This window comes from Geotrypetes seraphini, chromosome 2 (assembly GCF_902459505.1).
Source record: "Geotrypetes seraphini chromosome 2, aGeoSer1.1, whole genome shotgun sequence".
Lineage (NCBI taxonomy): Eukaryota > Metazoa > Chordata > Amphibia > Gymnophiona > Dermophiidae > Geotrypetes > Geotrypetes seraphini.
Window position 1 is genome coordinate 493,271,440 of NC_047085.1, and position 22,890 is coordinate 493,294,329.

The window sequence follows — 22,890 nt, forward strand, 5'->3', positions numbered from 1 at the left end:
TTTTCAGGCTAGCCCTAATGAATATGTATGAGAGAGATTTGCATATGATGGAAGTGATAGGCATGCAAATTTGCTTCATGCATATTCATTAGGGCTAGCCTGAAAACCCAATTGGCCTGGTGTTCCTCCAGGACAGGGTTGGGAACCACTGGGCTAGAGCAGTGGTTCCCAACCCTGTCCTGGAGGAGCACCAGGCCAATCGGGTTTTCAAGTTAGCCCTAATAAATATGCATGAGAGAGATTTGCATATAATGGAAGTGCCAGGCATGCAAATCTGCCCCATGCATATTCATTAGCGCTATCTTGAAAACCCGATTGGCCTGGTGGTCCACCAGGACAGGGTTGGGAACCACTGGGCTAGAGCTACAGGGGTTCAAGGAAGGTTTAGATAGGTTCCTAAAGGATAAGGGGATTGAGGGGTACAGATAGAAGTAGAGGTAGGTTATAGGAATAGTCAGGGACCACTTCACAGGTCATAGGCCTGATGGGCCGCCACGGGAGCGGACCGCTGGGCGCGATGGACCTCTGGTCTGACCCAGTGGAGGCAACTTCTTATGTTTTTAACTGTACATTAAGTAGCCTTTTGGCTAAGATCAAGTGTAAGTGTAGTATCATTAGGTCCCTAATGTGTGTCTAGTTAGGATAAAAACTTGCACTGAAAAACGTACACTGTTGAGGTTAACTATGGCAAACTTTAACCTCTGAACTCTATTTTACGTTTATTGATATTAGAGTGACCCTTACCTAGTATGTACAGAATTAGGACACAACCTTGTATCTAAAATTGTTCTGTAAACTGTCAGATTATATAACCTGTTCGGGCTGTATTTTCTGTGTGTTTCGCCTATTCTGAACTCCCTATGAATGAAATAAATGCTTCCTCTTCCTCTTCCTCCTCCTCCACTATCATCACCACCACGTGGGCTCCCGTTTGTGGCAACGACCCCAAGGGGGGTCCACCAAAGGCTTGATCTGGCCCTTTTCTGAGCTCCCTTAAATCTGTCGTCTGCATTTACCCCTGGCGAGAGCAGCCCCCCTCCCCCCCCCCCAAGAGGAAGGCGGCTCCAGCCAGAAAATGAAAGCTTCGGGGCGGTGGAAGAGCACGACTTTCGCTTTCGCTTCTGCGCGGGAGGGCGACGACCGCGCGCCGCCGCCTTACAGCCGAGCCTACGGGCTGCCGACCCGGCGGTAGCGCGCCGATCAGCTGGGGGCGGGAGCGTGGAGATCGGACGATTGCTCCGTTTGCCCCTGGGGGGAGAGGAAGGTTGGTTGTTGTGCGATGGGTTTTTAAAGGTCCCCTGGGGGGGGGGGGGAGTGAAGTGAGAATTCCTAAATCTCTGGAAAAGGCAGGGACTGTCATGTGTGTCGCCCCTTAGTTTGGATTTCTGTTGTTTGGGGAGACGAAGGAAATAGGACCGTCTCCTCCCTCCTCCTTTGGGCTTTCTGCTGAGCTCCACCACCTAGCCATGACCTTTCATTTACGTCTGCCTAGGATTGCTCCCCCCTTCCCTCCCCCCATTTTGCATCCCCTGCAAACTCCCTTTGTCCAGTTAGACTCGCAGGGGTGTCCAATGTCGGTCCTCGAGGGCCGCAATCCAGTCGGGTTTTCAGGATTTCCCCAATGAATATGCATGAGATCTGTGTGCATGCACTGCTTTCAATGCATATTCATTGGGGAAATCCTGAAAACCCGACTGGAATGCGGCCCTCGAGGACCGACATTGGACACCCCTGAGTTAGAGTAATAGGCCAGGTGGGCAGGGGGGGTCCAGGCATCAGAGCTCCCTCTGGACCCTGACCATCAAGGTCCCTAAATGTGTCTCCTTAGGAGCAGTGAGCATGGGCCCTGTAGCATCTCTAGCTGGCCCTTAACCCAGAACTCCAACCTAGGTTCTAAATATGACAATATGCTGCAGTGCCTCAGACCAAACACACTTTTTTTGCTGGTTTAAATTATGCCTTTGTTGTTGGCGTAGAGCAGCAAGAACCAGGGAAAGCGGGGTTCAAATCCTGCTTGTATTGCTGGTGCTCCTTGTGATTTTCTAATGCAAGTTATGTACTTACATAGCAATGAGGCTCTGTTAACAATAACGCAGTGTGTAAGTCAAATGATAACAGATTAAATAGCTGCATAGTCAGGGCTGGCTCAAGGGACAGTGGTGCCTTAAATCAACTTGCTTTAGCGGTGCCCCTCCCCCAATTGCATTGCTTCTGGTACACCCTCCCTTCTCTCCCCTGCAAGTTCAGCATCTCTGCCCCTGCCTCCTCTGTTATCCTTCCCTCGTGTCCAGCACTGCTCCCTCACCTCTTTGGGAGGATGGGCAAAATAAATGAATAAATAAATTTTTAAAAATGTCAGTTGCTAGCAGCAGCAGCAGCCTGACAGGCTGCCTTCAGCCAGCCCCTGGATCTTCCTTCTGCCGCATCCCACCCACAGGAAATTTAATCAAAAGAGGCAGGGGTGGCAAAGACCCAGGGGCTGGCTGAAGGCAACCTGTCATGCCGCTAAGGCTTCTGCCACCAGCGGAGATGGGGAAGAAAGAAGACGAGAGACTGGACTCAGGGTGGGAGAAAAAGGCTTCACCTATAGACCAGGTGAGGTCAGAGGCTGAGTACTTTGGCACTCTTAATCACTGGTGCCCTGGGCCAAAGCCTCACCTGGTCCAGTGGTTAACTGGGCCTTTGCAGGGTCCATCCTCTCCTGGCCGTTTAAATCACTTTGAATATCAATCCCTTAGTAGGTATTTGCTTAGAGCCAAGAAGAATAACTTGAAAGTCCTGTTTTGGCACTCTGCCGATCCTCCTGGCTGTCCCATTTTTCGTAGGTTGAGTGGTCAGAGGGGAGAGACGGATTAAGGCATCCGTCAGTGCCTGGAGAAGGCGATTAGACGGAATGGAAGCCGATGCTTGGCTGACTTGCACAGTCTGTATCCTGCATGTGGCGAGAGACAAGTGAAGGTTCGACAACTTCAGTGTACTGATCATTTTATTGAGACATACTGCGAGCAGGGGAACTGTGCAGCTTAGGAGGGAGGGGAAAGGATCTTGACTGATGAGTTGAATGCTGTCAGCAATACACCGCTTATAATCCCCATCACGTTGGTTGGCGTGTGCTTATGGCCTGGCCTGAGTAGGCCCGATTTTACTTATCGGAAACTAAGCAGGGTTGGGCTTGGCCAGTACCTGGATGGGAGATCGCCTGAGGGGCCCCGCGTTGGGGAGCCACACGCTGCATGGAAGAAGGCAATGTCAAATCACGCCTGTACTCAGCCAGGAAATACCACAGGGTGGATGACTCGCTGTGCACGTTGCCACGAGTTAGTGGTCAACTCAGCAGCGTGATCCGTCATGGTTGGCATGGTGGTGACTTCACAGCCAGCATTTTAAACATGGGTTGACCTGAGCCTACCCAGAATGATGAACAGGTCTCTGGTCTCCTTGTTGGGCAGACTGGATGGATCATGAAGTTCTTCCATCATTTACTGTGACTTTAAAACAAATGAAAACTCATGCTATTTTATGTGAATTCTACAAGCCTGTTTGAGTACCCACAATAGATATCAATGTTCTGTGTACATAGGCTGCTTTCTGTAATTTGTTCCCCCTCCCCCCCTCCCGATAAATTGCTTCAGTTTGTTTCTTTAAGACGGGAATGCTAAAATTTGAAAAGCTGTGATATCCCATGTAAACGATTTTCCTGTTGCTGCAGCTGACCGAGCCCCCCCTCCTGCACTGCTGAAGCTCATCCAGAGGCTGGCAGGGCATGGATGCCAGGACCCTCCGCATTCACAGCGTCCCCAGCGTCACATCGGATGACAGGATGCACGACAAGCTCCTCATCCACTTTCTACGACCCAGAAATGGTGGAGGGGAAGTTCTGGAGCTGAAGTACCCCACTGAGGAAGCCGGTGTGGCGCTTCTAACATTTCAAGAGAAGGAAGGTAATGGAGCCAGGGAAGAAATGGGAGGGTGCATGTCACATTGAGGTAGAGGGTTGTCCCCGTCCCTGCAGGAACTCGATTTCTCCCCGTCTCGTCCCCCACAAATTTTCTTCCTTCCCCATTCCTGTAAGCTCCGTCTTAATCACACAAACCTTGAGCACTTATGATTTTAAAGTGTTTGAGGCTTGTGCAGAAGAGGATAGAGCTTGCAGGAATGGGGCAACGACAGGAAAAGAACTCGCCAGGACGGAATGGGAAAATGAGTTCCTGCGGGGGTGGTGGAATTTGTCCCCGTGTCATTCTCTGCATAGAGAGAAACTCAGCAGTTAGCCCAGGTGCATAGATGGTGGCACAGCAACATAAGGTAAATCAGGACTGAGGTGCATGGGAAAGGGAAAGGTATCATATTTCAATTCCCTCTCTTTTCCATTTATTGCATGGGGGGGGGGGCTAGTTTCCAGGATATCCAAAATGAATACCCATAAACTTTTTTTTTTTTTTAATCTTTATTGATTTTCAAACTTTGACAGTGCAATACAATTAATTGAACATAAAATACTGCTTAAAACGCACTATTAACTACACAAATAATACATAAAACATTAATTTTCTCCCACCCTCCTCCCAATTATTAATACAATAAGACATATGATGTGATTACAATATCATAATTAAGTAATTTTAATCCTCAAAATGCATTTCCTTCCCCCCACCCACACACCCTGGATGTGTAAGGAAAACTAAGAAAAGGAGAGATACATGACCCTTATTGTGAGGTAACAAATGTAGTCAATGGGCTCCACACTTTATTAAATGAACTACTAAACCCCTTACATTCTGCATTCATTCTCATATTTATATGTGGTAAAACACATTTGCCCACCAAAATGTGTAATTTATTCTGTCGTGGCTCTTCCAGTTATGTGTGACCATTTGGATAGCTATTCCCGTCACGATCAAGAAAAGAATAAACCTGATTTGCATACACTGCCTCCATTATATGCTAATTTCTTTCATGCATATTCATTGCAGATATCCTGAAAACCTGACTGGCCAGGGGGGTACTCCAGGCCCGAGTTTAGAAGCACTGCTCTAAAGCAGCCTTTGAGAAATATATTATTTGTCTAAGGTGGGATGGATACATTTATACCTCACGGTTATTAGCGGTATATAAGAATTAAATTAAATGAAAATTTATCTCCAAGAACAAGCTATGCCAGTCTCGGGACAACACAGGCATTAGGGGAAGAAAAGGGGGATGGGATTTGATATACCATCTTTCTGTGATTATAGTTAAAGCGGTTTGCTTATTATATAGGTTATTATATATATTAGGCTGGGCTTTCTAGTTTTATTATATAGCTGAGGCAGTGGAAGGTTAGGCGACTTGCCCAGAGTCACAAGTAGCTGTAGTGGGAACTGAGCCCAGATCCCCCCGTTCTCAGGCCACTGAACTAACCATTAGGCTACTTTGATGTTGACACAGTAAAGTGTGAGGTAAGGCAGGACTGAGGTGTATAGATAGTAACATGATGAGATAGTGGCAGAGCGGCATAAGATAAGGCAGAATCAAGGAGCATAGTTGATTCTGTTCTCAGCAAGAGCTGCCAACAAGGCTGGTGTTCTGGATATCCACAGTAAATATTCATGACATGTACATTTGCGTACATATGGCTAGAAGCACATGGCCTGATTTTTCAAGGCTGCTGATCTGGGTAGCAGCGCCTGCTAGCTGGATAAGTGACACTAACAGGGGGTCATCCACTGAAAGTCCCACAGACGGCCCTGATGTTGTGTGGAGAGCGCTGGGGTGATCTGGGGGCGAAACCGGGTTTTATCCGGAGATTGGTGATATTCTGTGCCGGTGTGCAGATAATTTAGTTAAAAAGCTGTCCTGACATCTGGATTCCTTTCCCCAGAGTGGCATCGAATGTCACGGTTCTCTGGAATTTGCGGGGCGGGTCGTCGCTGTATCTTGATGTTCAGTGCTAATACCTGGACATCGGCTGACGCTGAATATCCTAGTGTAACTTTAAACGCTGCAGCTGGAGTTTAAAAAGAAGCGGTGGATAGAGTTTAAATACTGGCCCCCCCCACGGTTAATTTGCATGGCATTGGGCGACCCTGAAACACCCCCACCGATGTGCAGCCCTGGCATTTCTGTGCCCCTCTTCGGAGTGGGCGGGGCGGGATCCTGTGTCCGAGCTTTCAGCAGGCGACCGTTGGGTTTTGGGCTGGGTGCCAGGGTGTTTGTTGTGTGCACTGTTCCCTGGTAACCCAGCCACGGCCAGGCTGCAGGACATGAGACCTGAGCAAGGATTTTACTCGGCTCCTTTGTCTGCTGTACTGTACAAGTATGTTCATGTGTTTTTTTACTTTTATTCCAGGGACCAGGGAGTTGGTCTTTTGTTTAATAAAAAGACTCAAGAGGGTGGCGGGTGTTAACTAAAGTGAACTTAGCTGGAGGCATTTGTGTCCGATGCCATTGCCTTTGCCTTTGCTAAAATTTTAGGTCAAACTACCTGCTGTACACCACTTTGGGTGAATTTCTTCATAAAGGCACTTAGGCCCAAATTCTGTAACCCGCGCCTAAAGTTAGGCACCTATTTCGGAGGCGCCCACCTAGATAATAATAATAATAATAATTTATTCTTGTATACTGCCATACCCAAAAAGTTCTAGGCGGTTCACATACATTAAATTAAGGTCCGCGGTGACACACGGAATTACAAAATTTTAACAAAATTACAGGCAATGAAGAGGGGGGCGTGGGAACTCTATAACTGAGATTTAGCAGAGGTAGTGGGAAGAGAGATAAGGTAGGGTTGGTAAGCGATCACGAGAGTGAGACCAGGTATGGAGTGGGGGGGGGAGGAGAGGGAGTGGAAGGAACGGGGAGAGTGGGAAAGGGGAGAAGCAGGGGGCAAGGGGGATTAAAAGCCCTGTTCACGGAAGAGGTGCGTTTTGAGAAGTTTTCTAAAACTAAGGTAAGAGGGGGCCTCGAGAATCATTTGGGCAAGCCAAGGGTTCAGCTTAGCCGCCTGGTAAGCAAAGGTTTTGTCGAGAAATCTATTGAAGTGGCATAATTTTAGGGATGGGAAGGCGCCTATCTAAAATTGACCAAGAAACTCAATTAAGGTTTTTAATTGGCACTGATTGAAACCTAGGCGCCTATCAAGAAAGCGTGATTCTGTAATAAGGGGCCTCTAAAAATGTAGGCGGCCTTCCAAAACCTAGGCGCTCTGCATGTTAGGCGTGGGCGTGGCTACGTGTTAGGCGCCTTCTTACAGAATCACTGTGCTTAAGCTGTGCCTAGAGATGTCCTATTTAATGGGCGCCTCCAAAATAGGTGCCGTTCAGCGCGATTCACTAAACAGCACTCAATTTTACTTGAATCGTGCTTAACGGTGCCTATATAGGCGCCTAACTTTTGGGCGCTTCTTATAGAATTTGCCCTTTAATCCCAATAATTGTGACTTGATAGATAGACCCATGGTGAGACCTCATCTGGAATACTGTGTGCAATTCTGGAGACCACATTACCGTAAGGATGTGCTCAGAATTGAATCAGTTCAGCGGATGGCCACCAGGATGGTCTCGGGGCTACGAAGAAAGACTGAGCAAATCGCAGCTCTACACTCTCGAAGAGCGTAGGGAGAGGGGAGACATGATTGAGACATTTAAGTACATCACGGGACGGGTCGAGGTGGAAGATGATGTCTTTCTTCTCAAGGGACCCTCGACCACAAGAGGACATCCGCTCAAACTCAGGGGAGGGAAGTTTCGTGGAGACGCCAGGAAGTACTTCTTCACGGAGAGAGTGATTGAGCATTGGAACAAGCTTCCAGTGCAGGTGGTCGAGGCACGCAGCATCCCAGACTTCAAGAACAAATGGGATACCTATGTGGGATCCCTACGAGGGTCATGCCAAGGGATAGGGTCACTAGGGTATGGACTTGAATGAGCAGGTCAGTAGAGTGACAGTATAATTACAATTATACTTTAGGGGGTCAGTAGACTTAAGAGGGTGGGCAAATGGGGTGGGCAGACTTGATGGGCTGTAGCCCTTATCTGCCGTCATCTTTCTATGTTTCTATGACCCCCCCCTTCCTCTACAAAGCCGCGCTAGCACTTTTAGTGCTGGCTGCCACAGTAACAGCTCTGACGCTCATAGAATTCCCATGAGCGCCTGAGCTGTTACCGCCGTGGCTGGCGCTAAAACGCTAGAGTGGCTTTGCAAAGGAGGGGAAAAATTAGAACAGCGCTTCCCAAGCCTGTTTCGATGACCCCCCACAGTCAATCCGGTTTTCATGATACCCACCCTGCTTTGCATATAACAGATGTCCAGTGGATGCATTTGTTGAAAAGCCTCCTGTCAAGAGGGTCACCCAAATGTGTGACATTTGCTGGGCTGGGTAGCATGAGAGATGAATGTTTTCACTTGTGTCAGACTCCTGATCTTCTTCCTCATATGTTAGGTGTCATTTTTTCCTATTTATGTTCTTGGTTTCCTTTTAACAGTAATATAAAAAAACCCAAAACAGTCAGATATATACCATCAATTCTATATTTGTTAAGATATTTGATATTTTTGTTGGGGGTGGGTGGGTTGGGAGAGCGGGTGGGTGCAGCTGACATGGAATTATCACACATGGTAAAAATACCATCGCACAGTCTGCCCCTCCCTCACCCTTCCTTGTTTTGAACACTGGAGTGTGTGCATGTGTAGTGTCAGGCCTCAGTTTTGGCAGGGTCTCATTTACTCTCACTTTCCTGCTTTGATATGCACAGGGCAGAGGGAACCGTGACTACAGCAAGTTGAGCCAAAGTCAAAAAAAATCCAGAGTTGGGGCAGCTGCAACTTGATGCCCTTTGACCCTCATGTGACCTTGCAGGGCTTCTCATCATTTTGTGACATACAGGTTAGAGAAAAGGGGGTGCACAGGAGGCAAGGAGACCCAGGGAGGGATGAAATGCTGCATTCACATGAGCTGCTGTGACAGGAAGAAAAGACGGAGTTACATGAGAAGGGGGGGAGGGGGGTGACACATTTTTTGTTGATTAACTTTCAAAGATTGTAACCTGGCTCCCTTTTCACAGGCCTGCTCATGGTGGAAGCCTGGTGTGTCTGCTTACCCTTGGCATCCTTCCTGGAGGGCTTGGATGGTTCTGGATAATGTGTACCCTTCAGCTCTGCGGTTTTTTTTTTTTTTGTTAGCCTCACACCCTCTGTATTATTAGTTTTTCACAGTGATACTAAAGTACTGCTACTACTATTTATCACTTCTATAGCTCTGAAAGGCATACGCATTTAATAGACTGTCACATCTCGGAAGAGCTTACAGTCTAACTTGGACAGCCAGACATATAGGGTGAGGGATGAAGAACACAAGGAGCTAGATTTCACTAAGCAAACCAGTTGTGTACCGATCGGTTTGAGAGCCCTCTCCAACCCGATTTCCTTCTGACCAGATTCACTAACCAGTGTAGCGATCCGATCCCGATTCTCCCGTGCAAATTAGTAAAACCCCATGCAAAATAGCCAAGCGATTGATTCACTAACAATTGCTTGGCTATTTTGAATCGGGTTTTACTACTGACAAACCCGACTGCTGCAGACCTGTCGGTAACTGTGTTACCGACAGGTCTGCTGATTTTTTGACAGGCCTGCCTGTCTTTTTTTTATTTCTTTTTTTCCATGGCACAGATATTTTGCGTGTGTTACACACGCAAAATATCTGCCCCATAAAAAAAATAAATAAATAAAAAGACAGGCAAGCCTGTCCAAAATTTGCGCCTCCCCCAACGCGGCTTCCCCTCCTGCTGCTGCCCCCAACCCCCCCAAATCAGACGCAACTCACCCCCCCAAACGGCACGACCCGACACCCCGCCTGTTAAATGGTTAATTTTGGAATGGTTAATTTTGGAATGGAAAATTATGTCCCCAATGTGTCTGTCACATGTATTAGATATTAAACTCAGGCGCCTCATGTTCCTCCCCTCTTGGGAGGGGTCTGAGGCACCTGAGCCAATCAGGGACTTCTTTAGGGCTCCATCAAAAATTACAAAGACTAGGGGACACTCGATGAAGTTACACGGAAATACTTTTAAAACCAATAGGAGGAAATTTTTTTTCACTTAGAGAATAGTTAAGCTCTGGAATGCGTTGCCAGAGGATGTGGTAAGAGCAGATATTGTAGCTGGTTTTAAGAAAGGTTTGGACAAGTTCCTGGAGGAAAAGTCCATAGTCTGTTATTGGATTGGTAGCATGGAATATTGCTACACCTTGGGTTTTGGCCAGGTACTTGTGACCCGGATTGGCCACCATGAGAACGGGCTACTGGGCTTGATGGACCATTGGTCTTATGTACCTAGGGCAATGGTAGGATTAAGTGACTTGCCCAGGGTCACAGGGAGCAGCTTGGGTTTGAACCCACAACTCCAGGGTGCTGAGGCTGTAGCTTTAAACACTGCGCCATACTCTCCTCCCCTTGGTCAGTTTTTGAGATCGATTTAAAGGTACTGCTTCCAGTGTAGGCAAATAGATCTCATGCACAATCATTGTGGAAATTTTGAAAACCTGACTGGGTTGTGGCCCTCTATGGACATGGTTGCCCACCTCTGGGCTAGCCAGCATCTCTGCCTCCCCCAGGTGGCAGAAGTCTTTACTCGTCTCTCTCTGACACTGCAACCATCTTATGGAAGTTTTTTTTCACAAAGAACATTACTGGTGTTAGGGCTAAGTTATATCTGAAGATACAGTTGTTCCCTCACTGGAAATTGCTGACCCTGGGAAGTCTTGATATTGGCTGAAGGAAACTGCACAAGATTGCTGTCTACTGTCTCTGATTCCACAAACATTTGTTGCATCAGACTGAATGATACAATATCCCTTCAGTAATTATTCTGATTCTGTAGTTCTGCTTTTTTAATTTAAGCCAGATAGCTCAGGCGTGTAGGATTCACTGCTGTTTGCAGGACTAGCTCTACTGGTCATTACATGCATGTAGCCAGACCTTGAATTTTGAGGAAGCCAAAGCACAAGGTGGGGGACTCAGAATTTTACCTCACCCTGCCGCTGCTTTTGTCCTCCCTGTGACTCCCACATGGCTGAACTGGTGAGGGTCTCCAACAGGGCTGGTTCAAGGGATTAAGACACTTTGAGACAACTTCTACATTGATGCCCCCCCCCCCCCCAGCTTAAGGCACTGATGATGAAGGTTGCCAAAATGCCAGTCTAGCATCTATCCCTTTAGGAGTCTGAAAGTAGACCAGACTAGGATTTTTATGCCCTTTATCAGTGGTGCCCTGGTCTAGAGCCTCACCTGATCCATAGGTTAAGCTGGCCTTGGTCCCCAACCCTGCCAGCAGAAGTGCTTATTCCACCTGAGGCCACTGCTACTTCCATGCCAGGCCTCTTCCCCTCCCCCACAGTGCATGCTTACTTTTGACAAAACTGAGCATGTGCAGGAGAGCTCCATCCCCTAAAATGCTCAGTTTCATGAGAATTGAGCATGCAAGATGAGAGGTTCAGCACAGCAGCAATTGTGAGTGGAGGAACACTTCTGCTGGCAGGGCCTGAACACAAATTGGAGGAGCCCAGGCCCCCCATGCCTACACCCATGGGTCATTACAATTGGTAACAAGTTAAAAGCTTTGACTATTAAGTCATTGCTGACCTTTCATCAGCTCGCATTCTTATCTGTCACCACTGGAGGGGGCTCTTTGTGCCACTATACTACTACCTGTATCTTGGGGCTCAATGGTCTCATTGTTTGTTGGGGTTTTTTGTTTTTTTCCTACAGTGGCAGAGAGAATCTTGGGGAGACAACACAGGCTGGAACTGGATGGAAAGATCTATAACTTGGATGTGAGGCGTGTGGAGAGGCCTAAGACTCCAGGTGCTGAGGTGGGTATCAGATTTTAACCAATTGGCTTTCATATGATGGAAAAACATGATGTCTTGTGAGAGATTAGAGAAACTGGGCCTCTTCTCCCTTGAAAAGAGGAGACTGAGAGGGGACATGATCTAAACATTCAAGATACTGAAGGGAATAAACTTAGTAGATAAAGGCAGATTGTTTACCCTCTCCAAGGTAGAGAGAATGAGAAGGCACTCTCTAAAGTTAAAAGGGGACAGATTCCGTACAAACGTAAGGAAGTTCTTCACCCAGAGAGTGGTGGAAAACTGGAACACTCTTCTGGAGGCGATTATAGGGGAAAACACCCTCTAGGAATTCAAGACAAATTTAGGCAACTGGAACGTATGCAGGTAGGGCTGGTCTCAGGGCACTGGTCTTTGACCTGGGGGCCGTCGTGGGAGTGGACTGCTGGGCACGATGGACAACTGGTCTGACCCAGCAGCGGCAACTTCTTATGTTCTAGGGCAATGACTTACCATCTCTTTCTTTCTGGGGTCCTACAAAGGCCTAATGTAAAATCACTGATAGATTCCCAGATCTGTATTCTCACCTTTCCACTCGGATGACATAGTGAGGGTAGGGCACCTGGGAGGGGGGAGGTAGTATAACCCTTCCTGCCCTCTTCTCCATCCCTCCGCCACATGTGAGCCTCTTTTCTTCCCCCATATCTCTTTAATTTCACCAGCCCGAGCAGCATTTCTAACCTGCTGCCCGCGGTGGCCTCGTCTTTCCCCCCTGATGTCACCTCCTGGTCCCACGACCAGGAAGTGACTTCAGGAGGAGAGCTGAGGCTGGCACGAGCAGCAGGTTGGCCGGCGGAGAGTTAGAGGCACAGGGGGAGGACCAGCACCTTGAACTAAAGTCTAAATTGGATAGGAAATCCATGATAATGAATAAGTAAAGGTTTTGCAGAAACAAATTTAATAGCTGATGTTGCTTAAGCCTGGGAACCAGAGAGGAAGGTGATTGAGCGTACTGGGCCTTGATCTGCCATGTTAGATTCATTCCATATCAATGACAAGTCTGGTATTTAGCTTACTTTTTAAACTTCTTGTCTTAGGGTTTTTCTTTTGTCTTTATGTGCCTTCCTGACATTGTTTTTAAATGTTATGCTTCCTCTACTCATATGTGCTGGTTTCAGAATGACTGCACCATCTCAGAGGGAGGTAAAAGCAGACAGTTGTGGTCCCAAGAGCTGCAGACCATCATGGGCTTCAAGAGACCCATATCGGATACATTTTGATTTCAGAAATTGGTCCATTGGCATCTTTTGATCTGTTGTGGCTTTCTAGAACTGTTTCCCCAGTGCTGGAGAGTCTCCCCTGTGTGTGTATTATAGAATAACAGTAGGTGTTTATATATGTACCTGGTACACTAGCCCTCTCATTCTATGATATGGTGCCTAAATTTGCATAAAACTCAAAAAGCAAGAAAGGATGTCAATAGTCGGCGAAGCTGGATCGTTTATGCTCAATTCCCTGATGAAGCTTTTTGCGAAACAGAGGAGCCCTGTTGGAAATTGTGGTGACCGTGTGCAGGCGGAGATTGATTAGCCGCTCTGCACTTTGCTTATGCCCCACTTTGCAGGGTTTTCCTGCTTCTAAAGCCCAGCACTGCGAAGACTACTTTGTCAGATAAGTGTGAAGATGATCTGATATATTTATATAATAGTTGAAATGAAAAAAGTATTTTTTTTTCCACTGGTCTTTGGAATTTTTGACTGAGGATGTGCCTTCCTGCCTCAGTGTTTGAAAATTAAGGCAGGGTTGTCGTAACTGGGAGTGGTATTTTTCAGGACATCCCTATTAGACACTGAGGTCTTATCTCCATTTTAAATATCATTGGGGTTTGAATGTACTGTTATATTTAGTGCTGGGTGGAATATTGGGCCTAAATTTGCATGCCACATGTATAAATGCGCAGAATACTAGCAGTTATTTGAATAAGCTGAGCACTCCGCCCTATTCTGTGACTTACACAGCCAGCTGATTATACAGGGTGTCCCAAAAGTCACTACACACTTTTAATAAATTCTTTAAAAAAATTACACAAGAAACTGAAGTTATTCATATTCTTAGCATCAACAAAAGAGTCGTTGCAATTTTTACAGAGATATGATTGAAGTCTACAAAATCCTGAGTGGAATAGAACGGGTACAAGTGCATCGATTTTTCACTCTATCAAAAATTACAAAGACTAGGGGGCACTCGATGAAGTTACAGGGAAATACTTTTAAAACCAATTGGAGGAAATTTTTTTCACTCAGAGAATAGTTAAGCTCTCAAACACATTGCCAGAGGTTGTGGTAAGAGCGGATAGCGTAACTGGTTTTAAGAAAGGTTTGGACAAGTTCCTGGAGGAAAAGTCCATAGTCTGTTATTGAGAAAGACATAGGGGAAGCCACTGCTTGCCCTGTATTGGTAGCATGGAATATTGCTACACCTTGGGGTTTGGCCAGGTACTAGTGACCTGGATTGGCCACCATGAGAACGGGCTACTGGGCTTGATGGACCATTGGTATGACCCAGCATGAAAAGCACCCACATCTCTTAAAAACTTACAAGCTTGGCAAATCGCTACCTTTTTCTGTGATCTCGGTTGAAGGTGGTAAGTTTAGAAATTGGCCAGAAACTTGCACAGTCATCAGAATCTAATAGTCCTTTCTTCAGGACTGGAGGGACAAACCTTCTTTTAGAAGAACTGAAGTCTCTATCTCTCTTTGTAGTTGACGTAACTTCCTGTCCCTGTGCAGCTTGGGTATAGATTGTCCATGCTTTTCATACCCCCACCAATTGCCATCCCCATAGCATGTATGTCATATATATATATATATATATATATATATACAGTCAAACCTCAGTTTGCGAGTAACCCTGCTTGCGAGTGTTTTGCAAGACGAGCAAAACACTCAGCAAACTTTTGACTCGCAAACCGAGTGTTGACTCGATTTGCGAGCATCCCCCCGATAACCGACATCGCTTCCCCCTGCTCGCAAAGGCCCCCTCGCTCCAACCGGCACCCCCCCCACCGCGCGAACCGGCCCCCCTGCCAGTATAACTTAAATTTACCCACCTCCCCGTCTAGCACCAGCACCGGCACGCAGTCACAGCTTGTGTGCCTAGAAGATCTTCCGGCTTCTGGCTTCAGTTCATAGACAAAGCGCGCCTTTGTCCCGGCGCGCTTTTGACCTGACACCTCTGGCTTCTGCCTGCCTGCCTTGAGCATGCATCTGCGCATGCTCGAGGACTTCTAATTCTCCCTCTCGCCGAGATTCTCGGCAAGAGGGAGAATAGAAGTCCTTGAGCATGCACAGATGCATGCTCAAGGCAGGCAGAAGCCGGAGGTGTCAGGTCAAATGCGCGCCGGGACAAAGGCGCGCTTTGTCTATGAACCGAAGCCGGAAGATCTTCTAGGCACACGAGCTGTGCTGGTGCTGGTGCTAGACGGGGAGGTGGGTAAATTTAAGTTGTACTGGCGGGGGGGCCGGTTCGTGCGGTGGGGGGGGGCGGTTGGAGCGAGGGGGCCTTTACGAGCGGGGGGGAGCGATGCCTGTTATCGGGGGGGGGGGGGTGGGAACGTATCAAAGCGAGTTTCCATTATTTCCTATGGGGAAACTCACTTTGATAAACGAGCATTTTGGATTACGAGCATGCTCCTGGAACGGATTATGCTCGTAATCCAAGGTACCACTGTATATATATATATATATATATATATATATATATATTTTTTTTTTTTTTTTAAATCATGTCAATTTTCTGTAATGTGTGTACTGTTCCTATCAGGGCTGTGGAGTTGGAGTCGAGGAGTCGGAGACAGTTTTGGGTACCTGGAGTTGGAGTCAGAGTCATGGGTACCAGAAACTGAGGAGTCAGAGTCGAAGGATTTATCTACCGACTTCACAGCCCTGGCTCCTATAGCATGTAGATTCACTATAGCATGTGTGTTCTTAGTTTTCCCATAGCTTGTATGTTATTGAAAACCATCTCAATTTTCTGTTCCTCGTTATTGATCCTGTAGCTTGTATGCTATTGATCCTGAAAACTACTGTATACGCATCCTTGTCATCCGTTCTGAGCTCCTGGGGAGAACGGGCTATAAAATTAACTAACTAACTAAATCCTGTCTGAGATAATCATCTTAAAGCTTACTTTATAATGTCCCAGATAGATCTGATGTTGGACTATTATAAAGCCTGAGATGTCACCATGTTTTGTTTATGCTCTGGTAATGTTGAACCATTAGATTTCTGTTATCTTAATCTTAATAATTCCAATGCATTTATATTATGACAGGTATACATGTTCATGAGGACCACGCTGGACCTACACTGGTTCCGAGACAAGGATGCCGTGAAGCAGCTGGTGAAGAAGCATGGATTCAGAGTTTCTTCAGAGACTGGGTTGGAAATAGAGATTGAAGGAACTTTCCCAGCACTTAAGAAGCTTAGGGATGAACTCCTGTACTTAGCTAGTGCTAATAAGAGGCCACGTGCGCCTTCACCGTTGATTAAAAGACATAAATTAACTGAAAATCATAGTACAGTTAATTCTGAAGGATCTTTATGGAGCAGGAAGGAACTCGCCCAGACCGGACAGATACCTGAAAGAAGTATAGATTATATGCATGGACCTGGCTTTTCAATGGCAACAAGAATGGGCAGGTTGCAGTTGGACAGCTATCAGAATGAGCCTCCTAGATCCCGCACTAGTAGGCACAGCTTTGAATCCCATTCATTGCCAACCCATAGTCGAGGTAACCCCATGAAGGCTTTCCCTGAGGCTAGATTCAGTCCTAGCGAGGTGCCCGTTTCTGCTTCTGGTGGTTTTGGCAGCATTTCATTGACTGGTACTGCAGATCAGCAAGAGAAGTTTCAGAGTTTACTAACTGCTAAAGGCCTTAGAAGGAATTCAGTTGAGTCTTACTCCTCCTCCCCTTCCCCATTGAGTATGAAATATTCAGCAGGTAGCAGCAGGTCGTTAACCCCCAAGCCTGATGCAGGGTCATCATCTCCTGGATTCTCTCATTGTTTTACTGCTGACAGGGACACATTAAATTACATACAGGCTTTCAGAAAGCATGAGATCAATGCAATCCTGGACTTCCAGTCGGTTGAGATGAACACAGAGGATCAAGGTGACATTTGCAACATATCATTAACTTCACATTCGCTCTCCTCAAAGTCTGTAGAAAGTGCTGTTAAAAATTTTTCTGATCTCCTATCTAACACCCAGGTGTACTTAAGGACTTATGATATTCCTCTTTCTAGATTTCAGCTTGAGAAACAGCCAGATATCCTTAAGAGAAGCAAGATGATAGGAGAAGTATACTGTACTCTGATTGTGAGATGTAAGGACAATTTGCACTTGATAGGACCTTCACGGGAAGTTTATGAGGCTTATCAGAAACTTCTAGGGGAGGGCCCTCCAGATCTTGGTGACCTAGGCCATGGAGATCCAGTTGGACATTTGGTGAAAACAAAATTCAGAAGGGACTCATCCTGTCCTCCTCCTTTAGAAAAGAGAAGCAGAGATGTTTCTGAGTGCATGACTTACGATGCCCTCAGATGTTCCCTGGGTAGCCATGCAAAATATGAACATGAGGAATTTTCAAAGAAGGCTCAGAAGACTTCTCCAGACACAGAAGTTCTCAACAGATACAGGCCAAAAAGAACAGCTTCTGAAGGAAGAGGCAACAGCAAGGGAGTTTTGGGATCTTCCCATATATCCACAACAGCACGGCAAGAAAGAAGCCTACCCCAGGCTAATCCACTGGAGAGAGGAAGGAGCTCAGCCAGAAATACGATGAAAACTTTGGACATGTCAAACAAAAAGTCTATTAAAGAGAAATGGTCAAGATAAATATCTGTGATATTTTCACCATTCATCATTTGTGCTTTAGTTTTATGGTTTCCGCCTCTCCTGGTATATATTATTATCCCAGGACAAGCAGGCAGCATATTCTTAACGTATGGGTGACATCACCGACGGAGTCCCGGTACGGACACTTTTAACTAGAAAGTTCTAGTTGACCGCACCGCGCATGCACGGATGCCTTCCCGCTCGACGGAGGAGAGCGTGGTCCCCATTTTCTTCGTTTCCGCGGAGCGAAGAAGACGCATGTGCTTTCAACGGCTGTTGAAATATTCTACTTTGCCTTCCCGCTCGCGTAATTTTCTTCCTTTTTTGCTTTTTTCCCTTCGGGTTTCTTTTTCGTCTAAAAAAAAAAAAAAAAATTATTTAATTTGTCTTTTTCTTTATTTTTCTGGCCGGCCCCGGCGGGGCCTGTTGCCAACATACAGGCCTCCGGGTTTGATTTTGCGGAGGCCGTGTTTCCATTCATGCCCCCTCAGCCGGGTTTTAAGAAGTGCCAGCGGTGTGCACGCCCGATCTCTCTCACTGACCCGCACAATTGGTGCTTACAGTGCCTGGGTCCAGAGCATCGGGCTGACACCTGCACCCGCTGTGCTACTCTTAAAAAACGTACGTTAAAGAATAGGCAGATCCAGCAGAACATCCTTTTTGGCACCGGATCTGCCATGGAGTCTGCCACACCATCGACGGCGCCGCTAAAGTCGGCACCGACTACCTCCACACCGCCTGATCCTTCCTCGGGGTCGATGGCGTCAGGTAAGCTGGCTAAGAAGCCTTCCACTTCCCTTGAGCGCACTCCTGCCACGGCGGCGACACCGGTCCTCCCGGCATCCAGCCGACCCCGTAAACGCTCCACCTCGATTTCGGTGAGTGCCTCGTCATCGGCCTCCTCATCGCCGGGGCGTAGAGCAGCACCTATGGTACCGAAAAAGAAAAAAGCGGTACCGGTGCCTCCTCTGGACGACCGCATTGCGGCCATACTCCAAACTCAATTACAGGAGCAGCTACAGCAACAACTACAGCACCTGTTGCCAACCATATTGGCCCCGCTCCTTCCGGTACCGGACCGGCCCGAGCCTCGCACCATACCACCGGAGTCGACTCCATCGGTACCATTAAACACGTCCATGCCGGTGCTCGCGGCGGAACCCATCAACCCTCTCGTGCAACTACACTCTGATGCCGATCCTCTCTGACATCGGGACCGTCGCCAAGCCCCCCGAGACCGAGACCGGCACCGCTCCTCTTCCCCCGGTACCGTCTCCATGCGTTCTGGAAAATCTCTCTCTAAGACTCGCCACGCAGAACCATCCACACCACCGTCCCGTCCTATACACACCGACGTCAGGGACCCGGACCTCTGGGAAGAATCCCAACCCGGTACCGACGATGAGGCTTCTTCAACCGACGATGAGCCCTCCACAATCGATACCGGTTCCAAGCCTGAACAATCCTCATTCACCAAATTTCTTCGGGAAATGTCAGTGGCTCTCTCTATCCCATTAGAATCTGACTCTTAAGAAGTCACAGGCTTTCTTAGATGCCCTAGACTTCAAGCAACCCCCCAAAGAATTCCTAAAGTTACCCGTCCACGACATCTTACGGGAAACTTTCTACAAGAATTGGGAGAACCCTCTCTCGGTACCGGGGGCCCCTAGAAAACTGGATAGTCTCTACAGGGTCATCCCTATCCCGGGGTTTGACAAACCCCAACTACCCCATGAATCTCTTCTTGTCGAATCCACCTTGAAGAAAACCCAGGGATCCAGTATTTATGCTTCTACCCCTCCTGGCAGAGAGGGCAAAACGATGGATAAATTTGGCAAGCACCTTTATCAAAATTCAATGCTTGCAAACAGAGCCAATAATTACACCTTTCACTTCTCCTTCTACATGAAGTATCTGGTTCAACAACTCTCTTCATTACAAAAGTATCTTCCTGAACATAAGGTCCCTCTTTTCCAACAACACATTTCCAGTCTGCTCCAACTCCGCAAATTCATGGTGTGCTCTATTTATGATTCTTTCGAGCTCACCTCTCGAGCTTCGGCCATGGCGGTTGCCATGAGATGTCTGGCCTGGCTGAGAGTATCCGACCTCGACGTTAACCACCAAGACCGCCTGGCTAACACACCTTGTCTTGGTGATGAACTTTTCGGAGAGTCCCTAGACTCCACCACCCAGAAACTCTCTGCTCACGAGACCAGGTGGGATACTCTCATCAAACCGAAGAAGACTCCGCCTGCTCGCCCCTATAGACAGCAGTCTTCATACCAACGCAGATTCTCAGCCAGACCTCTTCATCCACCTCCGCAACAACCTCGCCGACCTCGTCAGCAACAGCAAACTCAGGCTCGCTCCCAATCTCATCAACCTGCCAAGCCTCTCCCTCAGTCAAAACCTTCTCAGCCCTTTTGACTCCTTTCTCCAGGGCATAGCCAGTCTCTCACCAGCGTTACCTCTTCCTCAACCTGCAACTTTTTCTCAGCCGTTGGGAGGTCATCACGTCAGACCAGTGGGTCCTTACCATCATTCGCCACGGCTACTCTCTCAACTTCCAGACTCTTCCACCAGACAATCCTCCCGTAGAGTCTGCTTCTCACTCCTCTCAAACCCTCCTCCTTCTCAAGGAGGTTCAATCCCTCCTTCTTCTCAATGCCATCGAAGAAGTCCCCCAAGACCAAAGGGGTCAGGGATTCTACTCCCGCTACTTCCTGGTACCCAAGAAGACAGGAGACCTACGTCCCATCCTCGATCTCAGGGACCTCAACAAGTGTCTGGTCAAGGAAAAGTTCAGAATGCTCTCCCTTGCCACGCTTTACCCTCTTCTCTCTCAACACGACTGGCTATGTTCCCTAGACCTCAAGGAGGCCTACACTCACATTCCAATCAATCAGACTTCACGTCGCTACCTCCGGTTTCAGATACAGCACCATCACTACCAGTACAATGTGCTACCCTTTGGCCTCGCATCACCGCCCAGGGTGTTCACCAAGTGCCTTATTGTGGTGGCGGCCTTCCTCAGGTCTCACAACCTCCAGGTGTTCCCCTACTTGGACGATTGGTTGGTGAAAGCACCTACGTCTCCGCTTGTGCTACAAGCCACTCAACACACCATCTCTTTCCTCCATCTTCTGGGGTTCGAGATCAACTACCCCAAGTCGCATCTGCTTCCCACACAGCGACTTCAGTTCATTGGAGCTGTTCTCGACACCACTCTGATGAGGGCATTCCTCCCCTCCGACCGTCAACAGACCCTGCTCCATCTTTGCCGCCAGGTGCTCCTTCATCACTCCATCCCTGCTCGGCAGATGGTCCTCCTGGGCCACATGGCTTCCACGGTCCATGTGCTCCCTCTGGCACGACTCCACCTCAGAACACCTCAGTGGGCTCTAACCTACCAATGGTCTCAGACCACGGACCTTCTTTCTCATCCCATCTGTGTGACATCGTCTCTTCAGCGATCTCTTCAATGGTGGTTGAACTCCTCCAATCTTTCCAGGGGTCTGCTTTTTCATCTACCCCCTCACTCCATGGTCATCACCACGGATGCCTCCCCCTATGCATGGGGAGCCCACCTGGAAGAACTTCGCACACAGGGTCTCTGGACCCCTCAGGAACGTCAACATCATATCAACTTCCTGGAACTCAGGGCCATGTTCTATGCACTCAAAGCTTTCCAACACCTTCTCTACCCTCAGGTTCTTCTCCTGTGCACAGACAACCAAGTCGCCATGTATTACATAAACAAGCAAGGCGGCACCGGTTCTCCCCTCCTCTGTCAGGAGGCCATCCGCATCTGGACCTGGGCCACGGCCCGCAATCTCTTCCTCAAGGCTGTCTACATCCAGGGCGAACAGAACTCCCTGGCCGACAATCTCAGCCGCATCCTTCAACCTCACGAGTGGACTCTGGATCCGACCACACTCCACTCCATCTTCGATCGGTGGGGCACTCCTCAGGTGGACCTCTTTGCAACTCCTCACAACCATCAACTGCCCCTTTTCTGTTCAAGACTCTACTCTCCTCATCGTCTGGCCCCGGATGCGTTCCTGCTCAACTGGATGGGTCGGTTTCTCTATGCCTTCCCTCCACTTCCTCTGATATTGCGGACGTTGTTCAAACTCCGCAGAGACAATGCCACCATGATTCTCATCGCTCCTCGGTGGCCTCGGCAACACTGGTTCTCTCTCCTGCTCCAGCTCAGCTCCAGGGAGCCCATTCCCCTTCCTGTGTTTCCTACTCTATTTACGCAGCAGCATCAGTCTCTACTACATCCCAATCTGTCCTCGCTCCACCTGACAGCTTGGTTTCTCTCGGGCTGACCTCTCCACAGAATCTGTCTCAGCCTGTCCGTCGCATTTTGGATGCCTCCAGGAAACCGGCCACCCTCCAATGTTACCATCAGAAGTGGACCAGGTTCTCCTCTTGGTGTCTACTGCATCACCACGATCCCACCTCATTGGCGGTGGAAACTGTACTGGACTATTTGCTCTCTCTGTCCGACGCTGGCCTCAAGTCTACCTCCATCAGAGTCCACCTCAGTGCCATCACTGCGTTCCATGAGCCTATCCTCGGAAAACCTCTTACGGCTCAGCCCCTGGTTTCCCGGTTCATGAGAGGCCTCTTCAATGTCAAACCACCTCTGAAGCCTCCTCCAGTCGTCTGGGACCTGAATGTGGTTTTGTCAGCCCTCATGAAACCTCCGTTTGAGCCTCTTGCCACTACTTCACTCAAATTTCTGACATGGAAGGTGCTTTTCCTCATTGCCATCACCTCTGCCAGGAGGGTTAGTGAGCTGCATGCACTGGTTGCCGACCCACCTTTCACTGTTTTTCACCATGACAAGGTGGTTCTGCGCACCCATCCTAAGTTCCTTCCCAAGGTGGTCTCGGACTTTCACCTCAACCAGTCCATTGTTTTGCCTGTCTTTTTTCCCAAACCCCACTCTCATCCTGGGGAACAGGCGCTGCATACGCTGGACTGTAAGCGTGCCCTTGCTTACTATCTTGATCGCACCAGGGCTCACCGCTCATCCCCTCAGGTCTTTCTATCTTTCGACCCTAACCGTTTAGGTCGCCCTGTCTCTAAACGGACGCTTTCTAACTGGCTTGATGCCTGCATTGCCTTCTGTTATGCTCGGGCCGGTCTCTC

At 48.1% G+C, this 22,890-nt stretch overlaps 1 protein-coding gene across 2 annotated transcripts; it reads left to right on the forward strand.

Annotated features, from left to right (window-relative positions):
* The first annotated feature begins 914 nt into the window (after positions 1-914).
* Positions 915-17,835, forward strand: RBM43 (RNA binding motif protein 43). 2 transcript variants are annotated; one of them, XM_033931917.1, is made up of 4 exons: positions 915-1,264; positions 3,710-3,941; positions 11,747-11,850; positions 16,159-17,835. In XM_033931917.1, the coding sequence occupies exons 2-4, from the start codon at positions 3,764-3,766 to the stop codon at positions 17,722-17,724; spliced, it is 1,848 nt and encodes a 615-aa protein (XP_033787808.1). In that variant the 5' UTR covers positions 915-1,264; positions 3,710-3,763; the 3' UTR covers positions 17,725-17,835. The 2 variants fall into 2 exon arrangements, with proteins under 2 accessions (XP_033787808.1, XP_033787809.1); XM_033931918.1 differs by lacking the exon at positions 915-1,264 and adding an exon at positions 2,597-2,958.
* The last annotated feature ends 5,055 nt before the right edge of the window (positions 17,836-22,890 follow it).